Source organism: Aulonocara stuartgranti (assembly GCF_965226115.1).
Source record: "Aulonocara stuartgranti genome assembly, chromosome: 2".
Lineage (NCBI taxonomy): Eukaryota > Metazoa > Chordata > Actinopteri > Cichliformes > Cichlidae > Aulonocara > Aulonocara stuartgranti.
This window is the reverse complement of record NC_138940.1, coordinates 493,453-517,017: the sequence shown is the minus strand read 5'-3', so window position 1 is coordinate 517,017 and position 23,565 is coordinate 493,453. Positions and strand designations below refer to the sequence as shown.

The 23,565-nt window shown below is 45.6% G+C and overlaps 1 protein-coding gene and 1 long non-coding RNA gene across 2 annotated transcripts; both read left to right on the top strand.

Annotated features, from left to right (window-relative positions):
- Window positions 1-1,846: 1,846 nt before the first annotated feature.
- LOC309715965 (zinc finger CCHC domain-containing protein 12-like) lies at window positions 1,847-5,029 on the top strand (the record flags this gene model as incomplete). The annotated part of the gene is made up of 2 exons (XM_082549492.1): window positions 1,847-2,210; window positions 2,763-5,029. Exon 2 carries the CDS (start codon window positions 3,371-3,373, stop codon window positions 5,027-5,029), a length of 1,659 nt encoding a protein of 552 aa, XP_082405618.1. The 5' UTR covers window positions 1,847-2,210; window positions 2,763-3,370.
- A 4,782-nt stretch (window positions 5,030-9,811) lies between these two features.
- On the top strand, window positions 9,812-11,085 carry LOC309719861. Its single transcript, XR_014280340.1, has 2 exons — window positions 9,812-10,202; window positions 10,755-11,085. It is a non-coding gene; the product is annotated as an uncharacterized lncRNA (long non-coding RNA).
- The last annotated feature ends 12,480 nt before the right edge of the window (window positions 11,086-23,565 follow it).

The window sequence follows — 23,565 nt, the reverse complement described above, 5'->3', positions numbered from 1 at the left end:
TCTCAAAGTAACAAGAGCATGAATGAGCTTTTCAAGGTCATTATGTCGTAAGTAGGGCATTACCTTGGAAATTTGGCGTAGTTGGTAGAAGCTGGTTTTCACCACTGCAGCCACTTGCTTGTGTAATTTGAGGGAACTATCCAGCACTACTCCAAGGTTTCTGACAGTAAATGAAAGATGACTGGCATAGGATCCCAAGGTATCCGATAGCTGTTTCAAGGGCAAGTGACTGTCAAATATGATCATTCCTGTTTTGTTTTCATTAAGGGTGAGAGAGTTGTGCAGTAGCCAGTCTCTAACATCACGCGGGCAGTTGAACAACGGCTATAGTGGGGACTGGAGATCCAAATCCAGAGGAAAATAGATTTGGATATCATCCGCATAACAATGGAAAGAAATATTATGATTTCTGAAAATTTGTCCCAGGGGTAGCAGATACAAAGAGAACAGCGTAGGAATTAACACAGACCCCTGGGACACACCACAGCAGAGGGGTGGGGAGGAGGAAGAATGATTCCCCATAGAGACAGAGAAAGTTCTCTCAGCTAAGTGTGATTTGAACCATGAAAGTACTTTGCCTTTAAGACCAACTACATGTTCAAGCCTTGAAAGGAGGATGTCATGATCAACCGTATCGAAGGCAGAGGACAAGTCTAAAAGAAATAAAACCACAGGACGCCCTGCATCAACAGTTACAAGGAGGTCATTAAAAACCCTCACACTGTAAAATCTAATTAGTTCATAGAACTAAAAAAAAACATGTAAACTCGTTGCCTCAAAAAAACTAAGTAAAGCTTACTTAAGATGACTGTTAGGACAACTTCTTCATTGCAAGTCTGCAGTATTAAGAATAACTTGATATTTCTGACTGTACAATACTAATTGTTTACCTACTGACAAACATTTCAAGTTCAACTAAATTAAACAATTTGTGGTAACCTGAATATGACTAAAAATAATTAACAACACTTTTTGTAATGATGTTAAAATGAGCCCAACTTTTATTTTCAAACACAACAAAGTATAACAGCCAACATACTGGACACTGTTCTGCTGAACAACAAACAATTATATTGCCATCACTGTTATAATCTTACTGTCACGATCCTAGGTCTTTTGACCCAGCGTTTTGAGTTTTAGTTTATGTTTAAGCCCTTCAGGTTTTCTAAGTTCATTTTTATCATGCGAGGAGGTCTTGTGTTCCTGTGTTCATCATGTTTAGTTTTACTCTTCCACTGTGACGTTGTTATGTTCATGTGTGTCAGCTGTTCCCCCATGTGTTCCCACTTCTCTCATTAGCCTCCTGTGTGTATTTAGTCTGTGCGTTCTCATTCAGTCTTTGTTGGATCGTCTGCATGGTTCCCATGCCATGACCTGCGTTCAGGTTTTCATATATCCTCATCAACATTGCCATGTTTAGAGTTTTGTTTGTTTTTCTGGTTGCCAGGATTTTTCATAGTTCATGCTTCCTTTCTAGTTTACCCAGTTTAGGTTATTGCTTAGTTTGCATTGTTTTTGCCCTTTTATTTTGTACTGTTCTGTCTGCCTTAATAAACAGCTCATCATCAGTTAAGTTTGAGTTTGAGAGTGTCTGCACCTGGGTCCACTCTTCACACTCCACTCAGTTTTCCTCGGCAGACTGTGACAGAACAATCCGACCATTACATGGACCCAGCAGACAGTGAGCTGTATGAGCGCCAGGAGGCAGCCATCGCCCAGCTGGAGGAGGAGCTCCGCTGGAAGCCATTGTAACCCAGTGTTAAAAACGGGATTAAAAGTATAAATATTCATACTCTCACGATGGGAATAAATATTGATAAAAACTAAATTAATTATAATAAATACTGATAAAAAGCATGTAAACATAAGTTTAATATGTACATATGTATATGTGGTATATAGATGGTGTGGGGGCAGGACTTAGTCCTTTAGAGTGTGTTTGTCAGATCCACTGAGCGACCAATCATTGGCCGGTCTGACCCTCCCCCCAGTCTGTGCGCTGCTGAGACACCTGTGCGTGCCTTCGTGTGCCAGTAAGATACGCCAGAGACACAGACGGTGAAAGATCAGTTTACCCGTGCGGCGAAGAAGCTAGCTGGATAGAGAAAGTCCTTTTTTCGGCAAGAATAATAAGAGTGATACTGTATTCCAGAGGCCGTGAGCCAACGTGAGCACTGTGAAGCCCCGTGTAGCATTTGTTGCTTCGCATGGTAAGTCCCAGGCAGCACACGTGCGCTAGCATAGCATGCTACTTGCCGCTAGCTCTGATGCTAACTTCCGTTAGCCATTTTGCAATGAAAGTGCCTTTTCCGAGGCTAAAGCAATTAGCACTGAGTCTGCTGCACTTTATATGAGATGTTCTTTAAAGGTTTATGTCACATTACTGTGGTATTGATGTATAATGTATGGTTTTGTGCGACGTTATGTTAGCACATGTTCACTTTTCTCATGGTGCTAATTATAGTTCTGCACAATTAAGTATTAGCAACGTGAAATTAAGTGCCTTCACCTGCACTGTACTTAGCTGAAACTTGATAAGTCTCAAGCCAATGTGTATTTTTAATGCACTGCTGAGCTATTTTGTATTGTTTTAAATGTGTGTTTCCTATGCACTTTTTTCCCTTTGAAATGAGAATAATTTGTTGTACAACATAGAATATTTTGAAGAAAATTTAGAAGCACTACAAGCAACCAGTAGTAATAATAAGTTACAGGCATGATAGCTTAAATGTTGAACTACTGTGTTCTGGCCTGGTCCCCAGGTCAGGTTTTTTCCTTTGCTTATTTGGATTGGATTGGTTTTGAGGCCCTGAGAAGAATCGAGGATCCCTTTTCCAGTACTGGATGGCGAGCCCAGCCCAAAGAGCCGGATGAACTGGTAGATTGTAACCCGACTGGTTACAAACACACTGAGTGACTACTGAACATTGAAAGACTGAAATTGACTTTTAAAAAAAAGACACAAAAGACAATATATCCTTAGGTCGACCATTTGTGGGGTTTATTTTATTTTGTTTTCAAGAAGCGCGCTCTACTTTTGTTAAATGTGCACAACTTTAATAATTGCTAATAAATGCAATTGTGTTTTCTACACCTACTGTGTACAAGTCCTCTGTTGTCATACACCCTTGGCTCCTACGAATCTAGAACCTGTCTGATCTGGTCCATATTTCCCTTCTGTCCGCGTACTGTGGTTAAAGGTAACTATACTGCCCGCACTACATGCAAAGAAGGCAAGAAGTAGCACTAACAGGTCTAGTATTGCACCACCAGTGTTACATAAGTAAAAGTGGCGAGCCAGCCAGGAGCCTAGAGTGTTGTGTGACAACATTGGAATCCTCTTTGACCCTTGATCAGACGCTCACATACTATGAAAATGGATTTTGTCGAGAAGTATGCCGTTAAAGTACCAAATGCCATTATTGTTAGCGGTGTTACAGATAGAGAGAAAGACAAAGAGGTATTTGAGTTTCTGGAGCAACATGGTACTATTCGTAGAGTACTCGCTGTTGATGATGACTCTTCTGCATTCCACAAAAGCCAGATTGTAGAGTTCGAGTCCGGTGCAGCCGTTGAAATATTAGCACCTAAGCTGCCTTACCTCTTACAGTCCACTGACAATCCAGATGTCAGTTACCGCATTCGAGCCTTAACTGACGTCTATACTAAGACCGTAGGGGGCAGTGTTACTGAGGCTTACATTAGCAACCTGAAGGGTTTAGCCAAGTTAAGTGGGAAGGATTTCGAAGAAGTGTTGCGGGAGGCCCTATCCACAATAGGGAACACCATTGAAGCTGCTGAGACAGCTGAGAGAAACCCTGAAAATGATGCTGCTGATCAGACTTGCCCTGTGGTAGGATCCACACAACTTGGAGCCTCACCTTCAGTCTTAACTGAACTGCCTCACCCTCCTGAACCCATTCAGGGCACATTCCAACGCCCCATGAGACCAAACTTGACACCTCAAATGTTGAGTCCAACTGACCTCAACCCACCAGAGGTTCAGAAAGTAGTAGTCGAGCATGTTGTCAAGAGTGTTGAAAAGACATCACATGCTCACTCTACATTAAGACTCAGAGCTTTCTCTGGCAAGATGCCCAGACCTTACAGCGAAGCTGACTATGAAACATGGCGTTCTCATGTTGACTTGTTGATGGAAGATGCTTCTTTGTCCGAGTTGGGAAAAACTCGTAAGATTCTTGAAAGTCTCCTTGCTCCCGCTTCTGATGTCATCCGCCCTCTTGGGCCAGAAGCCACTCCTGCAGACTATCTTAAACTTCTGGATTCAGCTTTTGGCACCGTCGAAGATGGTGAGGAACTGTTTGTACGCTTCATGAACACCCTCCAAGATCATGGTGAAAAGCCCTCTGCTTATCTGCTTCGTTTGCAGGTGGCAGTCAATCACACCGTGCGCAGAGGTGGGCTTGAACCACATGAAGTAAATAAGCAGCTTCTTAAACAGTTTTACAGAGGCTGCTGGGATGATAACTTGCTAACGGAGTTGCAATTGGAGCTAAAGCATAAGGAGCCGCCCACTTATGCAGAGCTATTGCTTCTCCTGCGTACTGCAGAAAACCGACAAGAAGTTAAAAACACGCGAATGAAGAAACACTTTAGCGCCACGAAACCAAAAGCAGTGTCTCATGAACAGACGGTCACTGAAACAAATGCAGATGTTCGCCAAGCACAGTCAGATAGTCTAGAAGAGCTGAAAAAACAAGTTGCCGATCTAAAAAGCCAATTAGCTGCCGTTTTGAAGCCAAAGAAACAAGCAACACTGAAAACAGTTCGAACAAGGAAACCTGAAAATAAAAAACCTGACCATGCCAAACCTGAAAACTCACCTCCACCCAGCCGCCCCAGTACTAGGCCCAAGCCCTGGTATTGCTTCCGCTGTGGGGAAGCTGGACATATAGTAGCCACTTGTGAGTCAGAGCCCAATCCTGCCCTTGTAGTTGCAAAACGAAGGGAATTAAGAGTGAGAAGGCAGATATGGGACAGGCAGAATGACCAGTTCTCTTTAAACTAAATTCTGCCTCCGTTGCGGGACAAATGGAGGCTGATGCTTTGTTAACCCGTCCCACCCAGGTTAAACAAAAAGCTTCACCTAAAAAGCGTGCCAGCCTAAAGTCACACACAAGATCAGATTCCTTCGACTTTCCTAAAGGTCTAATTGGTACGAAGAGTACTGCACAAGTGAAAGTTAATGGTCACACAGTGAGTTGTTTGCTAGATACTGGTTCCCAGGTGACTACAGTCCCCGAGTCCTACTATCGTCAGCATTTGTCCTCTCATGAGATTAAGCCATTGTTTGAACTTTTAGAAGTTGAGGGTGCCAACGGTCAGTCTGTGCCTTACTTAGGCTACATTGAACTGCATGTCACTTTCCCAAAGGACTTCCTTGGCATTGAAGCTGAAGTGCCGACACTTGCCTTAGTTGTCCCCGATGTGCGCACAGCTTCTCAGTCCTTAGTGCTAATTGGGACAAACACATTAGATGTACTTTATGAGCTGTACTCTAACACATGCCATGAACTGCAGCTGAACCTGCCATATGGCTATAGGGCAGTTCTAAAAGTTCTTGAGTCACGACACAAACAGTCCAAAGACAGTAGTCTTGGTTTAGTGACGATGCACAACAAAGAGCCACAGTTGATTCCAGCAGGCCAAACTGTTGTTCTAGATGGTGCTGTAGCTGTGTCAGCCGGTAACGGTGAAAAGTCTGTCTTGTTAGAGTATCCACGAATGTCAGCCTTACCTGGTGACATCCTTGTGAAACCTTGTCTCATAGACCTACCTGAACGAGCACCTTACCTTGTACCAGTTATACTCACCAATGAATCCGAACATGATGTGACAATCCCTCTAAATTGTGTCATCGGAGAAGTCAGTGCATATCAAAGAGTTCTATCTCACGAACACTCAGTGAGAACTCCAAGATCCCGAACTGAGCAGAAGTCAAATGTAACATATAACTTTGACTCTTCCCCTATTAGCGCTGAATGGAAGGAGCGCATAACCGAAAAACTAAGCCAAATGCCCGAAGTGTTTGCACAGAATGATCTTGACTTTGGAAAGACGGATCAAGTGAAACACACAATCAGATTGTCAGATGAAACACCGTTCAAGCATAGAGCGCGTCCCATACATCCGAACGACCTGGAGGCAGTCCGTAAGCACCTCAAAGAACTGCAAGAAGCTGGCGTGATCAGGGAATCTACCTCCCCTTTCTCTTCACCCATTGTAGTCGTGCGGAAGAAAAATGGTGAAGTCCGCCTCTGTATCGACTACAGAAAGCTTAACGCGCAGACTATAAAAGATGCTTACGCTCTCCCCAATTTGGAGGAAACGTTTTCCACCTTGATCGGGTCGCAATGGTTCTCTGTCCTGGATTTAAAATCTGGGTACTACCAAATTGAGATGGAGGAGCTGGACAAACCAAAGACGGCGTTCGTATGTCCCGTCGGCTTTTGGGAATTTAATAGAATGCCCCAAGGCATTACAAACGCCCCCAGCACATTCCAGCGGCTCATGGAGAAATGTATGGGCGACATGAACCTGCGCGAAGTGATCGTGTTTCTCGATGACATCATTGTATTCTCCAAGACACTTGAAGAACATGAGGCTCGCTTGATGAAAGTTCTTGATCGCCTGAAAGAATATGGGCTCAAACTCTCACCCGAAAAATGCAAATTTTTCCAAACTTCTGTCAGATATCTTGGGCATATTGTGTCCAGCAAGGGAGTGGAGACTGACCCTGAAAAGGTGGAAGCCTTAAGTACCTGGCCTGTGCCCCGTGATCTTAAACAGCTCCGCTCATTCTTAGGCTTTTCAGGGTACTACAGGCGGTTCATTAAGAACTATTCGAGTATCGTTAAGCCCCTCACTGACTTAACATCAGGCTACCCTCCTTTGCGCAAAAGCACAAAGCCTAAAGCTAAGTCTGTCCAGTACCATGACCCCAAGACACCTTTCGGCGAGCGATGGACTCCCTCTTGTGATCTTGCTTTCAAAACCATCATTGAAAAGCTCAGTACTGCGCCTGTATTGGGTTTTGCCAACCCTAAACTGCCATATACGCTCCATACCGACGCCAGCACTACAGGGCTTGGCGCCACGCTCTATCAAGAGCAGAATGGCCAGACTAGGGTGATAGCTTATGCAAGCCGTGGGTTGTCTAGGAGTGAATCTCGTTATCCCGCCCATAAGTTAGAGTTCTTAGCCTTGAAGTGGGCAGTAACGGAAAAGTTTGCAGATTACTTATATGGAAATCAGTTTACTGTCGTAACAGACAATAATCCTCTGACGTACATATTAACTACTGCTAAGATGGATGCCATGAGTTACAGATGGCTAGCTGCCCTGTCAACGTTTAGCTTTAAGCTCCAGTACAGAGCAGGCAAGCTTAACTCAGATGCAGATGGCCTTTCTAGACGGCCACATGGCGAGTTGCTTAACGACGCAGTGTCCCAAAAAGAGCTCGACCGCATACAGCAGTTCACACAGACTCACCTGTCCCTACCTGACAGCAGTTTAAGTCCTGAAGTAGTGTCTACTATTTGTGAGAAACACCTTGTATGCAGCTCTCAAAATGACACCATCCCTTTGGTTCACTCGCTAGCCATTTCTGCAGCTGCCATTCCAGGTGACTTTGTCAATGAAAATGACTGTGGTGGTCTTCCTGTTATACCCCATATGTCCCTTGAACAGATCACAAACGAACAAAGAGCAGACCCTTGTCTGAGGGAAGTTATTGCACAAATTGAAACTGGAGAAAAGGTCCCACCAACTGTGCGAGCTGAACTTCCTGACATCAACCTTCTACTCCGAGAGCTCAATCGATTGGAGATGCACAATAACATCCTGTATCGAACTCGCCAAGATGGAGGAGATGTTACCTACCAGCTTGTCTTACCTGAACAGCTCCGTGACTCAGTCTTCCAAAGCCTCCACTGTGACATGGGCCACTTAGGCACTGAACGTACCTTAGATCTTGCCCGAACAAGGTTCTATTGGCCTCGCATGGCAGCATATATAGAACATAAGATCAAAACATGCAACCGCTGTGTAAGACGTAAAACTCCTCCAGAAAAAGCAGCTCCACTTGTGAATATCAAATCCACCAGACCCTTCGAATTAGTCTGCATGGACTTCCTGTCCATTGAGCCTGATCGAAGTAATGTAAAGGATGTGCTTGTATTAACCGATCATTTCACGAAATATTCATTAGCCATCCCTACCAGCAATCAGAAAGCTCAGACCGTTGCAAAAGCCCTTTGGGACAACTTCATAGTCCACTACGGGATACCCGAACGATTGCATAGCGATCAAGGTCCCGACTTCGAGTCCCACATTATCCAAGAGCTTTGCAAGATCATGGGCATTCGTAAAATCCGGACCACACCCTATCACCCCAGAGGAAACCCGGTAGAACGTTTCAATAGGACGTTACTAAGTATGCTAGGTACTCTTGAGGAAAAGGACAAAACTCAGTGGCACAACTATGTCAAACCACTCGTTCATGCGTACAATTGTACGAAAAACGATACAACTGGTTTTGCCCCATATGAGTTAATGTTTGGCCGTCAGCCAAGATTGCCAGTCGATCTAGCATTTGGGCTGCCCTTTAACAACAAAAGTTTCAAGTCGCATTCTCAGTACATAACAAAACTAAAGGCAACTCTACAAGAGACCTACAAACTAGCAACAGACCATGCTAACAAAATGGCAGAAAGAAACAAAACAAGATTTGATATGCGAGTGAAACCCTCAAAACTAGAGCCAGGTGACAGAGTTTTGGTGTGTGCAGTCCGTCTCAGAGGCAAGCACAAGCTAGCCGACAAGTGGGAGACTGATATTCACGTTGTGGTGAACCAAGCAGGTGACTTGCCCGTCTACAGTATAAAACCCCTAACAAAAGAGGGCCCAGTCCGCACAGTCCACCGTGATCTCTTGCTCCCTTGTGGTTTTCTTGCCCCTGTTGAAGAGAAACCTGTCCAACCAACTCATGTACGCAAACCAAAAACAAGGCAATCACCTAAACAACATAAGGAATGTGATCATTCAGAACTGGAAGATGAGGATATCTGTTGGTTCAGAGAGGAACCTCTTCAAGAGCCCATAAAGGTCACTCGAGTCTATGAGATTCCCCAGCCAAAGACACACCCTAATGATCTCGATCATACTGAAACTCATTTGCCTGGAGGAGACAACTTACATGAACATGACAACCTGCCTGGAGGAGACAACTTACATGAACATGACAACTTGATTGGAGCTGACAATTTAACCGGATGTGACAACTTACCTGAATGTGGAAATCCACTTGGATATGGAAGCCTAGAGGAGAGTGAAACCATGGTGGAACACTCAACCACTGACAATGAAAGCGAGAGTGATGCCAACTTACCCGATGGATCTACCTGTGATGGGCCAGTGGAAGAAGACAACTCAAATGATAATCAAGCAAACTCAAGTCAGTCAAATACTGAGAGTGAAGCCACAGCGACTGTAAGGCGCTCAGAGAGAACAAGAACCCAACCAGAACGACTGCAATATAGTCAGTTGGGAAATCCTCTCGTTTCCATTGCCCAGTCCCTGTTTCAAGGTCTAAGCCTGGCTTTTACCAGTGCCTTGACAGAACAAGATTCTGTGGTCATCCCCATGAAGGCTGGTTCCCCTGTCATTACCGTTTAGCTATCCCATGCAAAGGGACTTGCATGATTCTAAGAGGGGATAGTGTAACCCAGTGTTAAAAACGGGATTAAAAGTATAAATATTCATACTCTCACGATGGGAATAAATATTGATAAAAACTAAATTAATTATAATAAATACTGATAAAAAGCATGTAAACATAAGTTTAATATGTACATATGTATATGTGGTATATAGATGGTGTGGGGGCAGGACTTAGTCCTTTAGAGTGTGTTTGTCAGATCCACTGAGCGACCAATCATTGGCCGGTCTGACCCTCCCCCCAGTCTGTGCGCTGCTGAGACACCTGTGCGTGCCTTCGTGTGCCAGTAAGATACGCCAGAGACACAGACGGTGAAAGATCAGTTTACCCGTGCGGCGAAGAAGCTAGCTGGATAGAGAAAGTCCTTTTTTTGGCAAGAATAATAAGAGTGATACTGTATTCCAGAGGCCGTGAGCCAACGTGAGCACTGTGAAGCCCCGTGTAGCATTTGTTGCTTCGCATGGTAAGTCCCAGGCAGCACACGTGCGCTAGCATAGCATGCTACTTGCCGCTAGCTCTGATGCTAACTTCCGTTAGCCATTTTGCAATGAAAGTGCCTTTTCCGAGGCTAAAGCAATTAGCACTGAGTCTGCTGCACTTTATATGAGATGTTCTTTAAAGGTTTATGTCACATTACTGTGGTATTGATGTATAATGTATGGTTTTGTGCGACGTTATGTTAGCACATGTTCACTTTTCTCATGGTGCTAATTATAGTTCTGCACAATTAAGTATTAGCAACGTGAAATTAAGTGCCTTCACCTGCACTGTACTTAGCTGAAACTTGATAAGTCTCAAGCCAATGTGTATTTTTAATGCACTGCTGAGCTATTTTGTATTGTTTTAAATGTGTGTTTCCTATGCACTTTTTTCCCTTTGAAATGAGAATAATTTGTTGTACAACATAGAATATTTTGAAGAAAATTTAGAAGCACTACAAGCAACCAGTAGTAATAATAAGTTACAGGCATGATAGCTTAAATGTTGAACTACTGTGTTCTGGCCTGGTCCCCAGGTCAGGTTTTTTCCTTTGCTTATTTGGATTGGATTGGTTTTGAGGCCCTGAGAAGAATCGAGGATCCCTTTTCCAGTACTGGATGGCGAGCCCAGCCCAAAGAGCCGGATGAACTGGTAGATTGTAACCCGACTGGTTACAAACACACTGAGTGACTACTGAACATTGAAAGACTGAAATTGACTTTTAAAAAAAAGACACAAAAGACAATATATCCTTAGGTCGACCATTTGTGGGGTTTATTTTATTTTGTTTTCAAGAAGCGCGCTCTACTTTTGTTAAATGTGCACAACTTTAATAATTGCTAATAAATGCAATTGTGTTTTCTACACCTACTGTGTACAAGTCCTCTGTTGTCATACACCCTTGGCTCCTACGAATCTAGAACCTGTCTGATCTGGTCCATATTTCCCTTCTGTCCGCGTACTGTGGTTAAAGGTAACTATACTGCCCGCACTACATGCAAAGAAGGCAAGAAGTAGCACTAACAGGTCTAGTATTGCACCACCAGTGTTACACCATGGCTTTTGGAGGTCCCCGAAGTTGCCAAAAGCCTCCGCTTGTTGCCCCACTCGCACCCAAGCCTCGGCCGCTTCAGGTGGGACTGCTCCGTTTTTCTTCTGATGTTCACGCTCCAGCCTCTGCATTGCCATCCCACACGTCAGTTTCTGCACCTGTACCAGCTCCTCGGGTGAAAACGGCAGCTGCCCAGCCGTTGCTGGTGCCTGTCCCGGCTTCCAGGGTGAGGGGGGCTGGGAACCAGTCCACCCTTGCACCCATACCGGTCCCCAGGGTGAGGTCAGTCAGGCTACGGCCCATCTCCGCACCCGTACCTACTCCTTGGGGGGGAGCGGCTAGTGTCCAGCAGGTGCCTGCACCCGTTCTTGTTACTGCTGAAGGCTCAGGCAAGCCCGCCCAGCAGTCCTCCCTGTGTTCCAGAGGCTCAGGAGAGTTAAGTCCACAACCATCATCACCACCATCACTACTGCATGCATTTCAGTCTATAGCTCAGCCATTAGCTCTTATAGCAGCTCAGTCCATAGTTCAATTTCCTGTGTTACCGTTAGCTCAGCCCTTAGCCCACTGGGCAGCTCAGCCATCTCCCCAGTGTTCAGCTCAGTCATCTGCTCCACCACCTGTTCAGCCAGTGGTCTCTGCACCTACTGGTCCTGCATCTGCTCAAGCGGGGGGGCCCGAGGAGACCGTCCAGCCTCATGCCTCATCAGCTGGAGGGCCCGAGGAGCCCGTCCAGCCTCCTTCTGTTCCACAACCTGCGGCTTCCACGCCGTTGCTTGCAGCGCCACCGCCTGGTCCTGCCTCGCCTGGTCCTGCCTCGCCTGGTCCATGTCCGGCTCAGCCTGCTAAACGTCGTCCATGCCAGGTTTGGCGTCAGCGGCCACCTTCCAGGCCACTGACCGGACTTCGTCGCCAGTGCGGCCGGCCTCCTGACCTGCTTCGTCGCCACCGATGGCTCCGCGGTCGGCCCCCTGAGCTGTTCAGTCATGGACTGTTGAGCCGTCGGCCCCCTGGTCGGCCCCCCTGGTCGGCCCCCTGGTCGGCCCCCTGAACTGTATAATCTCCTGTGCAGCCGTCCTCCGGGTCGGCCTCCTGAGTGGTGCTTTTGAACTTTCTTTGCCTGGAGTTATGGTCGCCACCCTGAAATGTTTATAGACTGTTTCCTCTGCTCCAGTGCCTTTCATGGACTTTTGTTTTGGACTATTTTGTGATTTTCCAGGTTTGCTTGGGGACAATTTGTTTAATTGGTCGGTTTCGTTTATTTTGTGACCCAGAAAAAGTAATACGTTTTTTAGCCGCGCTCCTCCGCCATTGCCGCGCTTACAAGTATGCACAGGCTCCGACAACCGCGACCGACAAATGCGATCCTCCTTTTCCCCAGACTACCCTTTCTGGGTCACAAAATAACCTTTTAAGATATTTTCAGGTGAGAATGTAGCTGTGTAATGCTCAAATATCTACTTAATTTATCAAAATATCACGTATTTGCAAAAGTGCTTCCACGTTTTCGGAGAGCTCTGTTATCCATCAGCATGATAGCCGACCGGCTCGATTCAGCCGGCAAGCACAGCTAACTCCTGGCCTATTATGTTCAACCCCCTGCGGTCTTTTGCTACTCAGGTTAAACATGATATTTATAGTTAGTTAGTTAGTTAGTTATGGCTATGGATTGAAAATCCCGCCCACACCCCTCCCCTAACGGCTGCACCTCCCGAAGAATTTTGTCTGGGCTCTTATCTCACTTTTTTATTTCAAACAATCAACAGAAAATTTCACAGTCATAGTTTTATGTAAGGTTTTTAAGGCTGTGGTGTTAATTTTTAAGTAACATGAGTCCAGCGGCAGCAGCAACGCTAGGCTAACACTAACTAGCTAGCAAGATTATAAACCTGGTGCTAAACTGAAAGAAGCCACAAAATCTGTTTGAATAAGAGTAAACATTTACTCACCAAGTCAGTGTATCAGGTAAAGATCCACAGCAATGACAATAATAATCTCTTGAGCTGAAGCTTCTCCAGGTTTGCTCAACATAACAAATGCACCATGAACATGCGGACTGATCCGAGAGGGAGGAGGACGGTAGTGACGTGGCATTTTCAAACCACATCTTTCATCCTTCCGCCCTGAGAAGCAAAACTTCCAGCTTACTTAGTTTTTCTAAGTTAAGACAACTCAAATAAATTGAGTTTATCAGCATTTTTGCATAAAAAGTACTGGTAACTTATTTAAATCGAGTTCTAATAACAAATTGATAAAAATTGAGTTCAGCCTATTTAGTATTTTTAATTAAACACAATATTAGATTTTACAGTGCAGTAGGGCTGTCTCGGTGCTGTGGTGAGGTTTAAAACCAGACTGGAATTTTTCACTGATTCCATTTGCCTCTAAGAAGTATAGTAATTGCTTAAGAACTATTTTCTCTAAGATTTTAGCCATAAAAGGAAGTTTATAAACCGGTCTATAGTTTGAAAGGACATTAGGATCGAGACTCCTTTTCTTGATAACAGGTTGCACGACTGCATGTTTGAAAGCAGCAGGGACGCAGCCTGATAAGAGTGATGAATTCATTAGAAGTGAGATGCAGGGTCCTATAGTGTTCAGGGCATTTTTGATAATGCGAGAGGGAAGCACATCGTGACAAGAGTTAGAGCTTTTCAATTGGCCTATTACTTCCTTAAGGGTTAGAAAAGATACAGGTTCAAACTTTTCTAGGACCGTTGAGGGTTCAGAAGTTGGAGGTTTGTCTACAATGGGTAAATATGAGGATCTTAGTGCTGTGATTTTATCTAAATTGTTAAGGAATTTTTCACATAGGGCTTGAGAGGTCTCAGTCTGAATGATGGAGAGTGGATTTATCAACGAGTTAAATCCTAAATAGAACCTGTGGCTTATGACTATTAGTCGCAATGATCTCCGATAGAAAAGAGGCTTTTGCGGTTTTAACAGCCTTCTGATATTTCTTCAGGCAATTATGAAGACTGTCCAAGAAGATCTGAAGTTTGTCTTTCTTCCATCTCCGCTCAGCTTGGCGACATTCATGTCTGAGAGTACAGGTGCAGTCATTCAGCCATGGTTGACGGGACGGTTTAAGGCGTTTAGTCTTTAAAGGGGCCACAGTGTCTAAGATAGAAGTACGAGTGGCGATAAAAGTTATAATAGTTACCCACACTGGGTTGATTCAGCGCCAAGGCCTCGAGCTTCCTGAAAACATTTTAGTGAATAATATTCAATAAGACCAGTCATTAGTCTGATCCTTTTAAAAGTAACTGGACATTTTTCTAGCACAATGACTGATTTGACACCTTTAAAGGTGCTGTTGACGATCAGCGACTTGCCCTGTGAGGGCAAAAAGGCCACCTGCGCAGAGGCTAATGTTAGGTTGAGTCTTGCAGCAGAGGATTATTCTTTGATTTCTTTTCATCAGAGACACAATGTAGCTAAAGATTGATGACAAGGCGCAGGACCTGTCGACACTCGTTCAGTCGCCACTAGAACCAAACTGGTTTCATAAAAGGTAGGCACTCATCAACAAATACACGTAGATTACTTAATTTGATAGACTACTCATACAGTAAAAACCTAGAAACTACAATATTCTCTTTAGACGCAGAAAAAGCATTTGACAGAGTTAACTGGAAATTTCTATTTGCAACTTTACACAAATTTGGTTTTGGATCCTCTTTCATAAACTGGTTAAAAATATTATATAATTCCCCAACAGCTTGTGTTAGAACAAATGACCAGACATCCTCCAGCTTCTGTCTCTTGAGGGGCACCAGGCAGGGATGCCCACTCTCCCCTTCACTATTTGCATTTTTTATTGAACCACTAGCAGCAGCAATTAGACAGAATTCAGTAATTAAGGGCATAAAATCAGCCTTTATGCGGATGATGTGTTACTCTTTCTCCAAAATTCACAAACCAATATCTCTGGGGTGATTGAATTGATAAACTCTTTTGCAAGAATATCAGATTACTCACTTAACTGGTCAAAATCTACAGTCCTACCGATTAATTGCTCCTTCCATAATTCCTCTTCTACACCACTGCAATTGGGAAATATAAAATATTTAGGTATTAATGTTTCTCCCAAGCTTGCAGATCTAACTAAATTAAACCATATCCCACTTTTAAAGAAGGTAGAAGATGATCTGGCTAGATGGAAATGTCTACCCATATCACTCATGGGAAGGGTTGCCGCTATAAAAATGATGGTCTTACCAAAAATAAATTATTTATTCTCAATGATCCCAACTAAACCGCCACAAGATTGGTTCAGATCTCTAGATTCATGTATGTCCAAATTCCTTTGGAAAAATAAACCCCCACGTATAAGCTTAAAAACACTACAAAAGACCAAGGATAAAGGAGGACTAGAACTGCCTAACTTTCAGCACTACTTCTTAGCCAACAGGCCTCAGTTTATCTCAGGATGGCTAAAACACACCCTCTTAGATGAACCTTGGCTAGATGTAGAACAAGCACTCTGCAATAATCTAGAGATCTCAGACCTACCATTTATCAGCTCAAACATCCAACGACATGAATGCTTTAAAAGCATCAACATCAGCTCTTCTCTGACAGCATGGTGGGAGTTTCTAAAATTGACGGCGTCTTCATTAATCCCATGCAAACGTACACCTATCTGGAACAACCCTGACATATTACAAAACAATAATATGATAAACTTTTCAGATTGGAGTGGTAAAGGAATCAAATATTTAGAACATATACTAGAAGGAACAGAATTTATTTCATTTGACGGACTAGTTACACAATATGGGATCAACAAGAAAAGATTTTTAGAATATCAACAAATTAAATCCATAGTAAAAAAGAAATTTAAACCGGGTCAAGTTGAACTACAAACACCACCAAGTGTGGTTCAATTTCTTACTCTTAAACCCCCCAAATTACTATCCAAAATATACAGAATGCTTTCTAAAACAGTTGAATCAATATCACTTCCTATTGCAAAATGGGAAGCGGATTTATCAGTTAACTTAGACCTAAACTTCTGGTCTCAGATTTGCTTAAAAACCTTTCATCTAATTAGAAATCCCAGTCTTCAATTAATTCAATACAAAATATTACATAGAGTGCACTATACAGGTCATCGGATGTTCAAGATGGGCTTTACGTCTACCAACAACTGCTCACACTGCCAAACCAATTCACCGGACAATTATATCCACGCTCTTTGGTTCTGTCCACCAGTTCAGAAGTTTTGGCGCGAGATATGTGAAGACTTATCGAAGTGTCTGAAATGTAACATTCCAACTTCCCCCTTAGTGTGTTTGTTGGGCAGCTTAGATAATGTCACTTCAGAAAAGAATATCGCCCATATGGTTTTCACTGCCCTATGCATAGCCAAGAAAACAGTCCTCATGAACTGGAAAAATAAAAATAATCTTAATTCTAACCAATATAGAAATTATCTATTAGATTACATTAGTCTTGATACAGCCTCTGCCACCACATCAGATCAATTGCTCTGGGCTCCTTTGATCAGCTCCATCACCTAGTGGGGGTGGGGGGTCATAGTTTGGTCCCGCCTTCACTGTTGTGATTGGTGTGGGGGTAGGGACAGGCTTAGGGCGTCGGGGGGGTTCCCCGGAGGCATCTTCCTTGGGGGGGCTCAACCCGGGGTAGCGGTCATGTCCGGTTAGGGGCACTGTTGGCTCTCCGGTGACTGTTTCCTTGCGGCTGCGTGCAGCGGGGCTAGGGGAGGGTCTGTGCTGACGGACGTGGGTTACTGACCTGGTAGCCTGGCTGCCCCTGGGTGGGTCCGGGATGGGCGTGAGGTTCTGGGGGCGCTCCGTCTCTGGGCTGGGACCCGGACCGGGCCTCGGGGGCTTGGGTCCTGGTTGGTGTGTTGCCGGGGTTGTGGGCGGGTGGGTGCATGGGGGCCCAGCCCTGGAGCAGGGTGCCGCCGGTGCGTCGAGCCACCTGGGGGGCTCTTCAACTGGTGGGGGAGATTGTCACATCTTGCAGGAGCTTTCCTCTCCTCAGGAGCTGCCTCTGCAGGAGGGGGAGATACAGGAGAGGTGGAGGAAGATCTCAGCCTGGGTGTTTATTGTCTTATGTAGTCTGGAAGATGAGTGGATGGTGGGGTGGGTGCAGTTTTCTCTGTGGTGGGGTTGGGTGGACTGTCCCGGGCTCTGTGGGGCCGGGCGGCGCTGCTGCACTGGGCCCGGTCTGGATGGGCCTGGGCCCCCTTTCCCTGGCGGGTCGCGGAGTATGGGGGTGCCTACTGGGGTCAGCGGGGGAGCTGGCCCCACCGCAGGGAAAAGGGAAACACCACCTGGGTCTGGGTGCAGTTCCCCCCTCCAGGGGCGGGGGCACCTAGACCCGGTTTGTAGAGTACGCTTGGGGAGTGTGATCGTGTGTACAACGTCTCTTTATGTCTGTCTCCACGTTGGTTGAGTGTGGAGTAAGTGCATATGAGAGCATGAGGGTGGGAATGGATGTTTGTATCTGTGTGTGCCTGTATGTCTGTGTCTATATGTCAGGTTGGGTGTCAGGCGCCACCTCTCTGGGGACATCTCAGGCCCTCCAAGGTTTGGAGGCCTATCTCCCCCTACCACCACTTCCCCTGCCAGTGGCGGACCCCCTCAGACATCGGTGCGTTGGTGGTTCTTTGTGTCCGGGGATGGGCGTCCAGGTACACACCGGCTCACTCCTTGGCGGCCGCTTATCGGGGCCTGGAGCCTGGGGCTCGCTCGGGCCACTTCGGAGGTGGGGTGCCCCCGGCCTCTCGGCCTGGGGCTCGGTCACTCAGGCGCAGCTGGCTGCCGGCGGAGCTCACGGGCGCGTCACTGCAACTCCCCCTGGCTTCTGCTCCGCGGCTGCTGAGTGAGCCCTCATCTGGGACTCTCCTCAGCTCTTTCCGGGACAGTGGCGCAGCTGCCCCTCTGTTGGTCTTCCTTGGTCTCTTGTGTTCTGGGGGCCTCTGGATGTCTGGAGTTTTGATCTCCTCCACACCTGCTTCACGCCCTGGAGGACGGGGCTGTGGCCCCCCCACACCCTCTAGCAGATTATTACATGAAGGAACCTTTTAAAAAACAAAAAACAAGCGCGTCCATGCTCACAGGTGTACACACGGGTGATCACACCCACAAACTAACCCTTTTTGGCTCCTACCTCAAAGCACACTGTGTTCTGTTGATCTTATGTGCTGCACAATAATGTTTAACATTTAGTATTTACTGTCATATTCCCATATATCATTGTGATGTTGTTTATTCTATTACTCTTGTTCTCTTCTGCTTGCTTTCTTTTTTCTTTCTCAGCAGGTGATCCAGGTGATTGATATATGCATTTTTTTTTCTCTGCCCGTTCTGTTGGTTTTTGTCTTTTGCCCTTCTCCCCCGTCCCTCTTCTCAGCTGTTTCTCTTTCCCTCTTTCTTTCTCCCCTTCTTTCCCCCAGTCAAGTCTGTCCCGTATTCAGTAAGTGAAAATAAAATAAACAATAAAAGGTGAATCAAATGGACCATTACGGCAAGGCTGGGATGGTCAGTTTGGTAAAGTAAATCCGTTGGGCATCTTTCTTTGCCTTTAGACAACAATTCTGATGGCAAAAGAGCCAAACGGGACAGGCCAAAAAAAAAAAAAAAAAAAAAAAAAGTAACTAGACATTTTTCTAGCACAATGACTGATTTGACACCTTTAAAGGTGCTGTTGACGATCAGCGACTTGCCCTGTGAGGGCAAAAAGTCCACCTGCGCAGAGGCTAATGTTAGGTTGAGTCTTGCAGCAGAGGATTATTCTTTGATTTCTTTTCATCAGAGACACAATGTAGCTAAAGATTGATGACAAGGCGCAGGACCTGTCGACACTCGTTCAGTCGCCACTAGAACCAAACTGGTTTCATAAAAGGTAGGCACTCATCAACAAATACACGTAGATTACTTAATTTGATAGACTACTCATACAGTAAAAACCTAGAAACTACAATATTCTCTTTAGACGCAGAAAAAGCATTTGACAGAGTTAACTGGAAATTTCTATTTGCAACTTTACACAAATTTGGTTTTGGATCCTCTTTCATAAACTGGTTAAAAATATTATATAATTCCCCAACAGCTTGTGTTAGAACAAATGACCAGACATCCTCCAGCTTCTGTCTCTTGAGGGGCACCAGGCAGGGATGCCCACTCTCCCCTTCACTATTTGCATTTTTTATTGAACCACTAGCAGCAGCAATTAGACAGAATTCAGTAATTAAGGGCATAAAATCAGCCTTTATGCGGATGATGTGTTACTCTTTCTCCAAAATTCACAAACCAATATCTCTGGGGTGATTGAATTGATAAACTCTTTTGCAAGAATATCAGATTACTCACTTAACTGGTCAAAATCTACAGTCCTACCGATTAATTGCTCCTTCCATAATTCCTCTTCTACACCACTGCAATTGGGAAATATAAAATATTTAGGTATTAATGTTTCTCCCAAGCTTGCAGATCTAACTAAATTAAACCATATCCCACTTTTAAAGAAGGTAGAAGATGATCTGGCTAGATGGAAATGTCTACCCATATCACTCATGGGAAGGGTTGCCGCTATAAAAATGATGGTCTTACCAAAAATAAATTATTTATTCTCAATGATCCCAACTAAACCGCCACAAGATTGGTTCAGATCTCTAGATTCATGTATGTCCAAATTCCTTTGGAAAAATAAACCCCCACGTATAAGCTTAAAAACACTACAAAAGACCAAGGATAAAGGAGGACTAGAACTGCCTAACTTTCAGCACTACTTCTTAGCCAACAGGCCTCAGTTTATCTCAGGATGGCTAAAACACACCCTCTTAGATGAACCTTGGCTAGATGTAGAACAAGCACTCTGCAATAATCTAGAGATCTCAGACCTACCATTTATCAGCTCAAACATCCAACGACATGAATGCTTTAAAAGCATCAACATCAGCTCTTCTCTGACAGCATGGTGGGAGTTTCTAAAATTGACGGCGTCTTCATTAATCCCATGCAAACGTACACCTATCTGGAACAACCCTGACATATTACAAAACAATAATATGATAAACTTTTCAGATTGGAGTGGTAAAGGAATCAAATATTTAGAACATATACTAGAAGGAACAGAATTTATTTCATTTGACGGACTAGTTACACAATATGGGATCAACAAGAAAAGATTTTTAGAATATCAACAAATTAAATCCATAGTAAAAAAGAAATTTAAACCGGGTCAAGTTGAACTACAAACACCACCAAGTGTGGTTCAATTTCTTACTCTTAAACCCCCCAAATTACTATCCAAAATATACAGAATGCTTTCTAAAACAGTTGAATCAATATCACTTCCTATTGCAAAATGGGAAGCGGATTTATCAGTTAACTTAGACCTAAACTTCTGGTCTCAGATTTGCTTAAAAACCTTTCATCTAATTAGAAATCCCAGTCTTCAATTAATTCAATACAAAATATTACATAGAGTGCACTATACAGGTCATCGGATGTTCAAGATGGGCTTTACGTCTACCAACAACTGCTCACACTGCCAAACCAATTCACCGGACAATTATATCCACGCTCTTTGGTTCTGTCCACCAGTTCAGAAGTTTTGGCGCGAGATATGTGAAGACTTATCGAAGTGTCTGAAATGTAACATTCCAACTTCCCCCTTAGTGTGTTTGTTGGGCAGCTTAGATAATGTCACTTCAGAAAAGAATATCGCCCATATGGTTTTCACTGCCCTATGCATAGCCAAGAAAACAGTCCTCATGAACTGGAAAAATAAAAATAATCTTAATTCTAACCAATATAGAAATTATCTATTAGATTACATTAGTCTTGATACAGCCTCTGCCACCACATCAGATCAATTGCTCTGGGCTCCTTTGATCAGCTCCATCACCTAGTGGGGGTGGGGGGTCATAGTTTGGTCCCGCCTTCACTGTTGTGATTGGTGTGGGGGTAGGGACAGGCTTAGGGCGTCGGGGGGGTTCCCCGGAGGCATCTTCCTTGGGGGGGCTCAACCCGGGGTAGCGGTCATGTCCGGTTAGGGGCACTGTTGGCTCTCCGGTGACTGTTTCCTCGCGGCTGCGTGCAGCGGGGCTAGGGGAGGGTCTGTGCTGACGGACGTGGGTTACTGACCTGGTAGCCTGGCTGCCCCTGGGTGGGTCCGGGATGGGCGTGAGGTTCTGGGGGCGCTCCGTCTCTGGGCTGGGACCCGGACCGGGCCTCGGGGGCTTGGGTCCTGGTTGGTGTGTTGCCGGGGTTGTGGGCGGGTGGGTGCATGGGGGCCCAGCCCTGGAGCAGGGTGCCGCCGGTGCGTCGAGCCACCTGGGGGGCTCTTCAACTGGTGGGGGAGATTGTCACATCTTGCAGGAGCTTTCCTCTCCTCAGGAGCTGCCTCTGCAGGAGGGGGAGATACAGGAGAGGTGGAGGAAGATCTCAGCCTGGGTGTTTATTGTCTTATGTAGTCTGGAAGATGAGTGGATGGTGGGGTGGGTGCAGTTTTCTCTGTGGTGGGGTTGGGTGGACTGTCCCGGGCTCTGTGGGGCCGGGCGGCGCTGCTGCACTGGGCCCGGTCTGGATGGGCCTGGGCCCCCTTTCCCTGGCGGGTCGCGGAGTATGGGGGTGCCTACTGGGGTCAGCGGGGGAGCTGGCCCCACCGCAGGGAAAAGGGAAACACCACCTGGGTCTGGGTGCAGTTCCCCCCTCCAGGGGCGGGGGCACCTAGACCCGGTTTGTAGAGTACGCTTGGGGAGTGTGATCGTGTGTACAACGTCTCTTTATGTCTGTCTCCACGTTGGTTGAGTGTGGAGTAAGTGCATATGAGAGCATGAGGGTGGGAATGGATGTTTGTATCTGTGTGTGCCTGTATGTCTGTGTCTATATGTCAGGTTGGGTGTCAGGCGCCACCTCTCTGGGGACATCTCAGGCCCTCCAAGGTTTGGAGGCCTATCTCCCCCTACCACCACTTCCCCTGCCAGTGGCGGACCCCCTCAGACATCGGTGCGTTGGTGGTTCTTTGTGTCCGGGGATGGGCGTCCAGGTACACACCGGCTCACTCCTTGGCGGCCGCTTATCGGGGCCTGGAGCCTGGGGCTCGCTCGGGCCACTTCGGAGGTGGGGTGCCCCCGGCCTCTCGGCCTGGGGCTCGGTCACTCAGGCGCAGCTGGCTGCCGGCGGAGCTCACGGGCGCGTCACTGCAACTCCCCCTGGCTTCTGCTCCGCGGCTGCTGAGTGAGCCCTCATCTGGGACTCTCCTCAGCTCTTTCCGGGACAGTGGCGCAGCTGCCCCTCTGTTGGTCTTCCTTGGTCTCTTGTGTTCTGGGGGCCTCTGGATGTCTGGAGTTTTGATCTCCTCCACACCTGCTTCACGCCCTGGAGGACGGGGCTGTGGCCCCCCCACACCCTCTAGCAGATTATTACATGAAGGAACCTTTTAAAAAACAAAAAACAAGCGCGTCCATGCTCACAGGTGTACACACGGGTGATCACACCCACAAACTAACCCTTTTTGGCTCCTACCTCAAAGCACACTGTGTTCTGTTGATCTTATGTGCTGCACAATAATGTTTAACATTTAGTATTTACTGTCATATTCCCATATATCATTGTGATGTTGTTTATTCTATTACTCTTGTTCTCTTCTGCTTGCTTTCTTTTTTCTTTCTCAGCAGGTGATCCAGGTGATTGATATATGCATTTTTTTTTCTCTGCCCGTTCTGTTGGTTTTTGTCTTTTGCCCTTCTCCCCCGTCCCTCTTCTCAGCTGTTTCTCTTTCCCTCTTTCTTTCTCCCCTTCTTTCCCCCAGTCAAGTCTGTCCCGTATTCAGTAAGTGAAAATAAAATAAACAATAAAAGGTGAATCAAATGGACCATTACGGCAAGGCTGGGATGGTCAGTTTGGTAAAGTAAATCCGTTGGGCATCTTTCTTTGCCTTTAGACAACAATTCTGATGGCAAAAGAGCCAAACGGGACAGGCCAAAAAAAAAAAAAAAAAAAAAAAGTAACTAGACATTTTTCTAGCACAATGACTGATTTGACACCTTTAAAGGTGCTGTTGACGATCAGCGACTTGCCCTGTGAGGGCAAAAAGTCCACCTGCGCAGAGGCTAATGTTAGGTTGAGTCTTGCAGCAGAGGATTATTCTTTGATTTCTTTTCATCAGAGACACAATGTAGCTAAAGATTGATGACAAGGCGCAGGACCTGTCGACACTCGTTCAGTCGCCACTAGAACCGTTTCCTTTCCTCTGTTCTGTGCATTGTGTTTTTTACTGTGACCGAGGGGAAGACAAAAAGAAAGCACTGTTT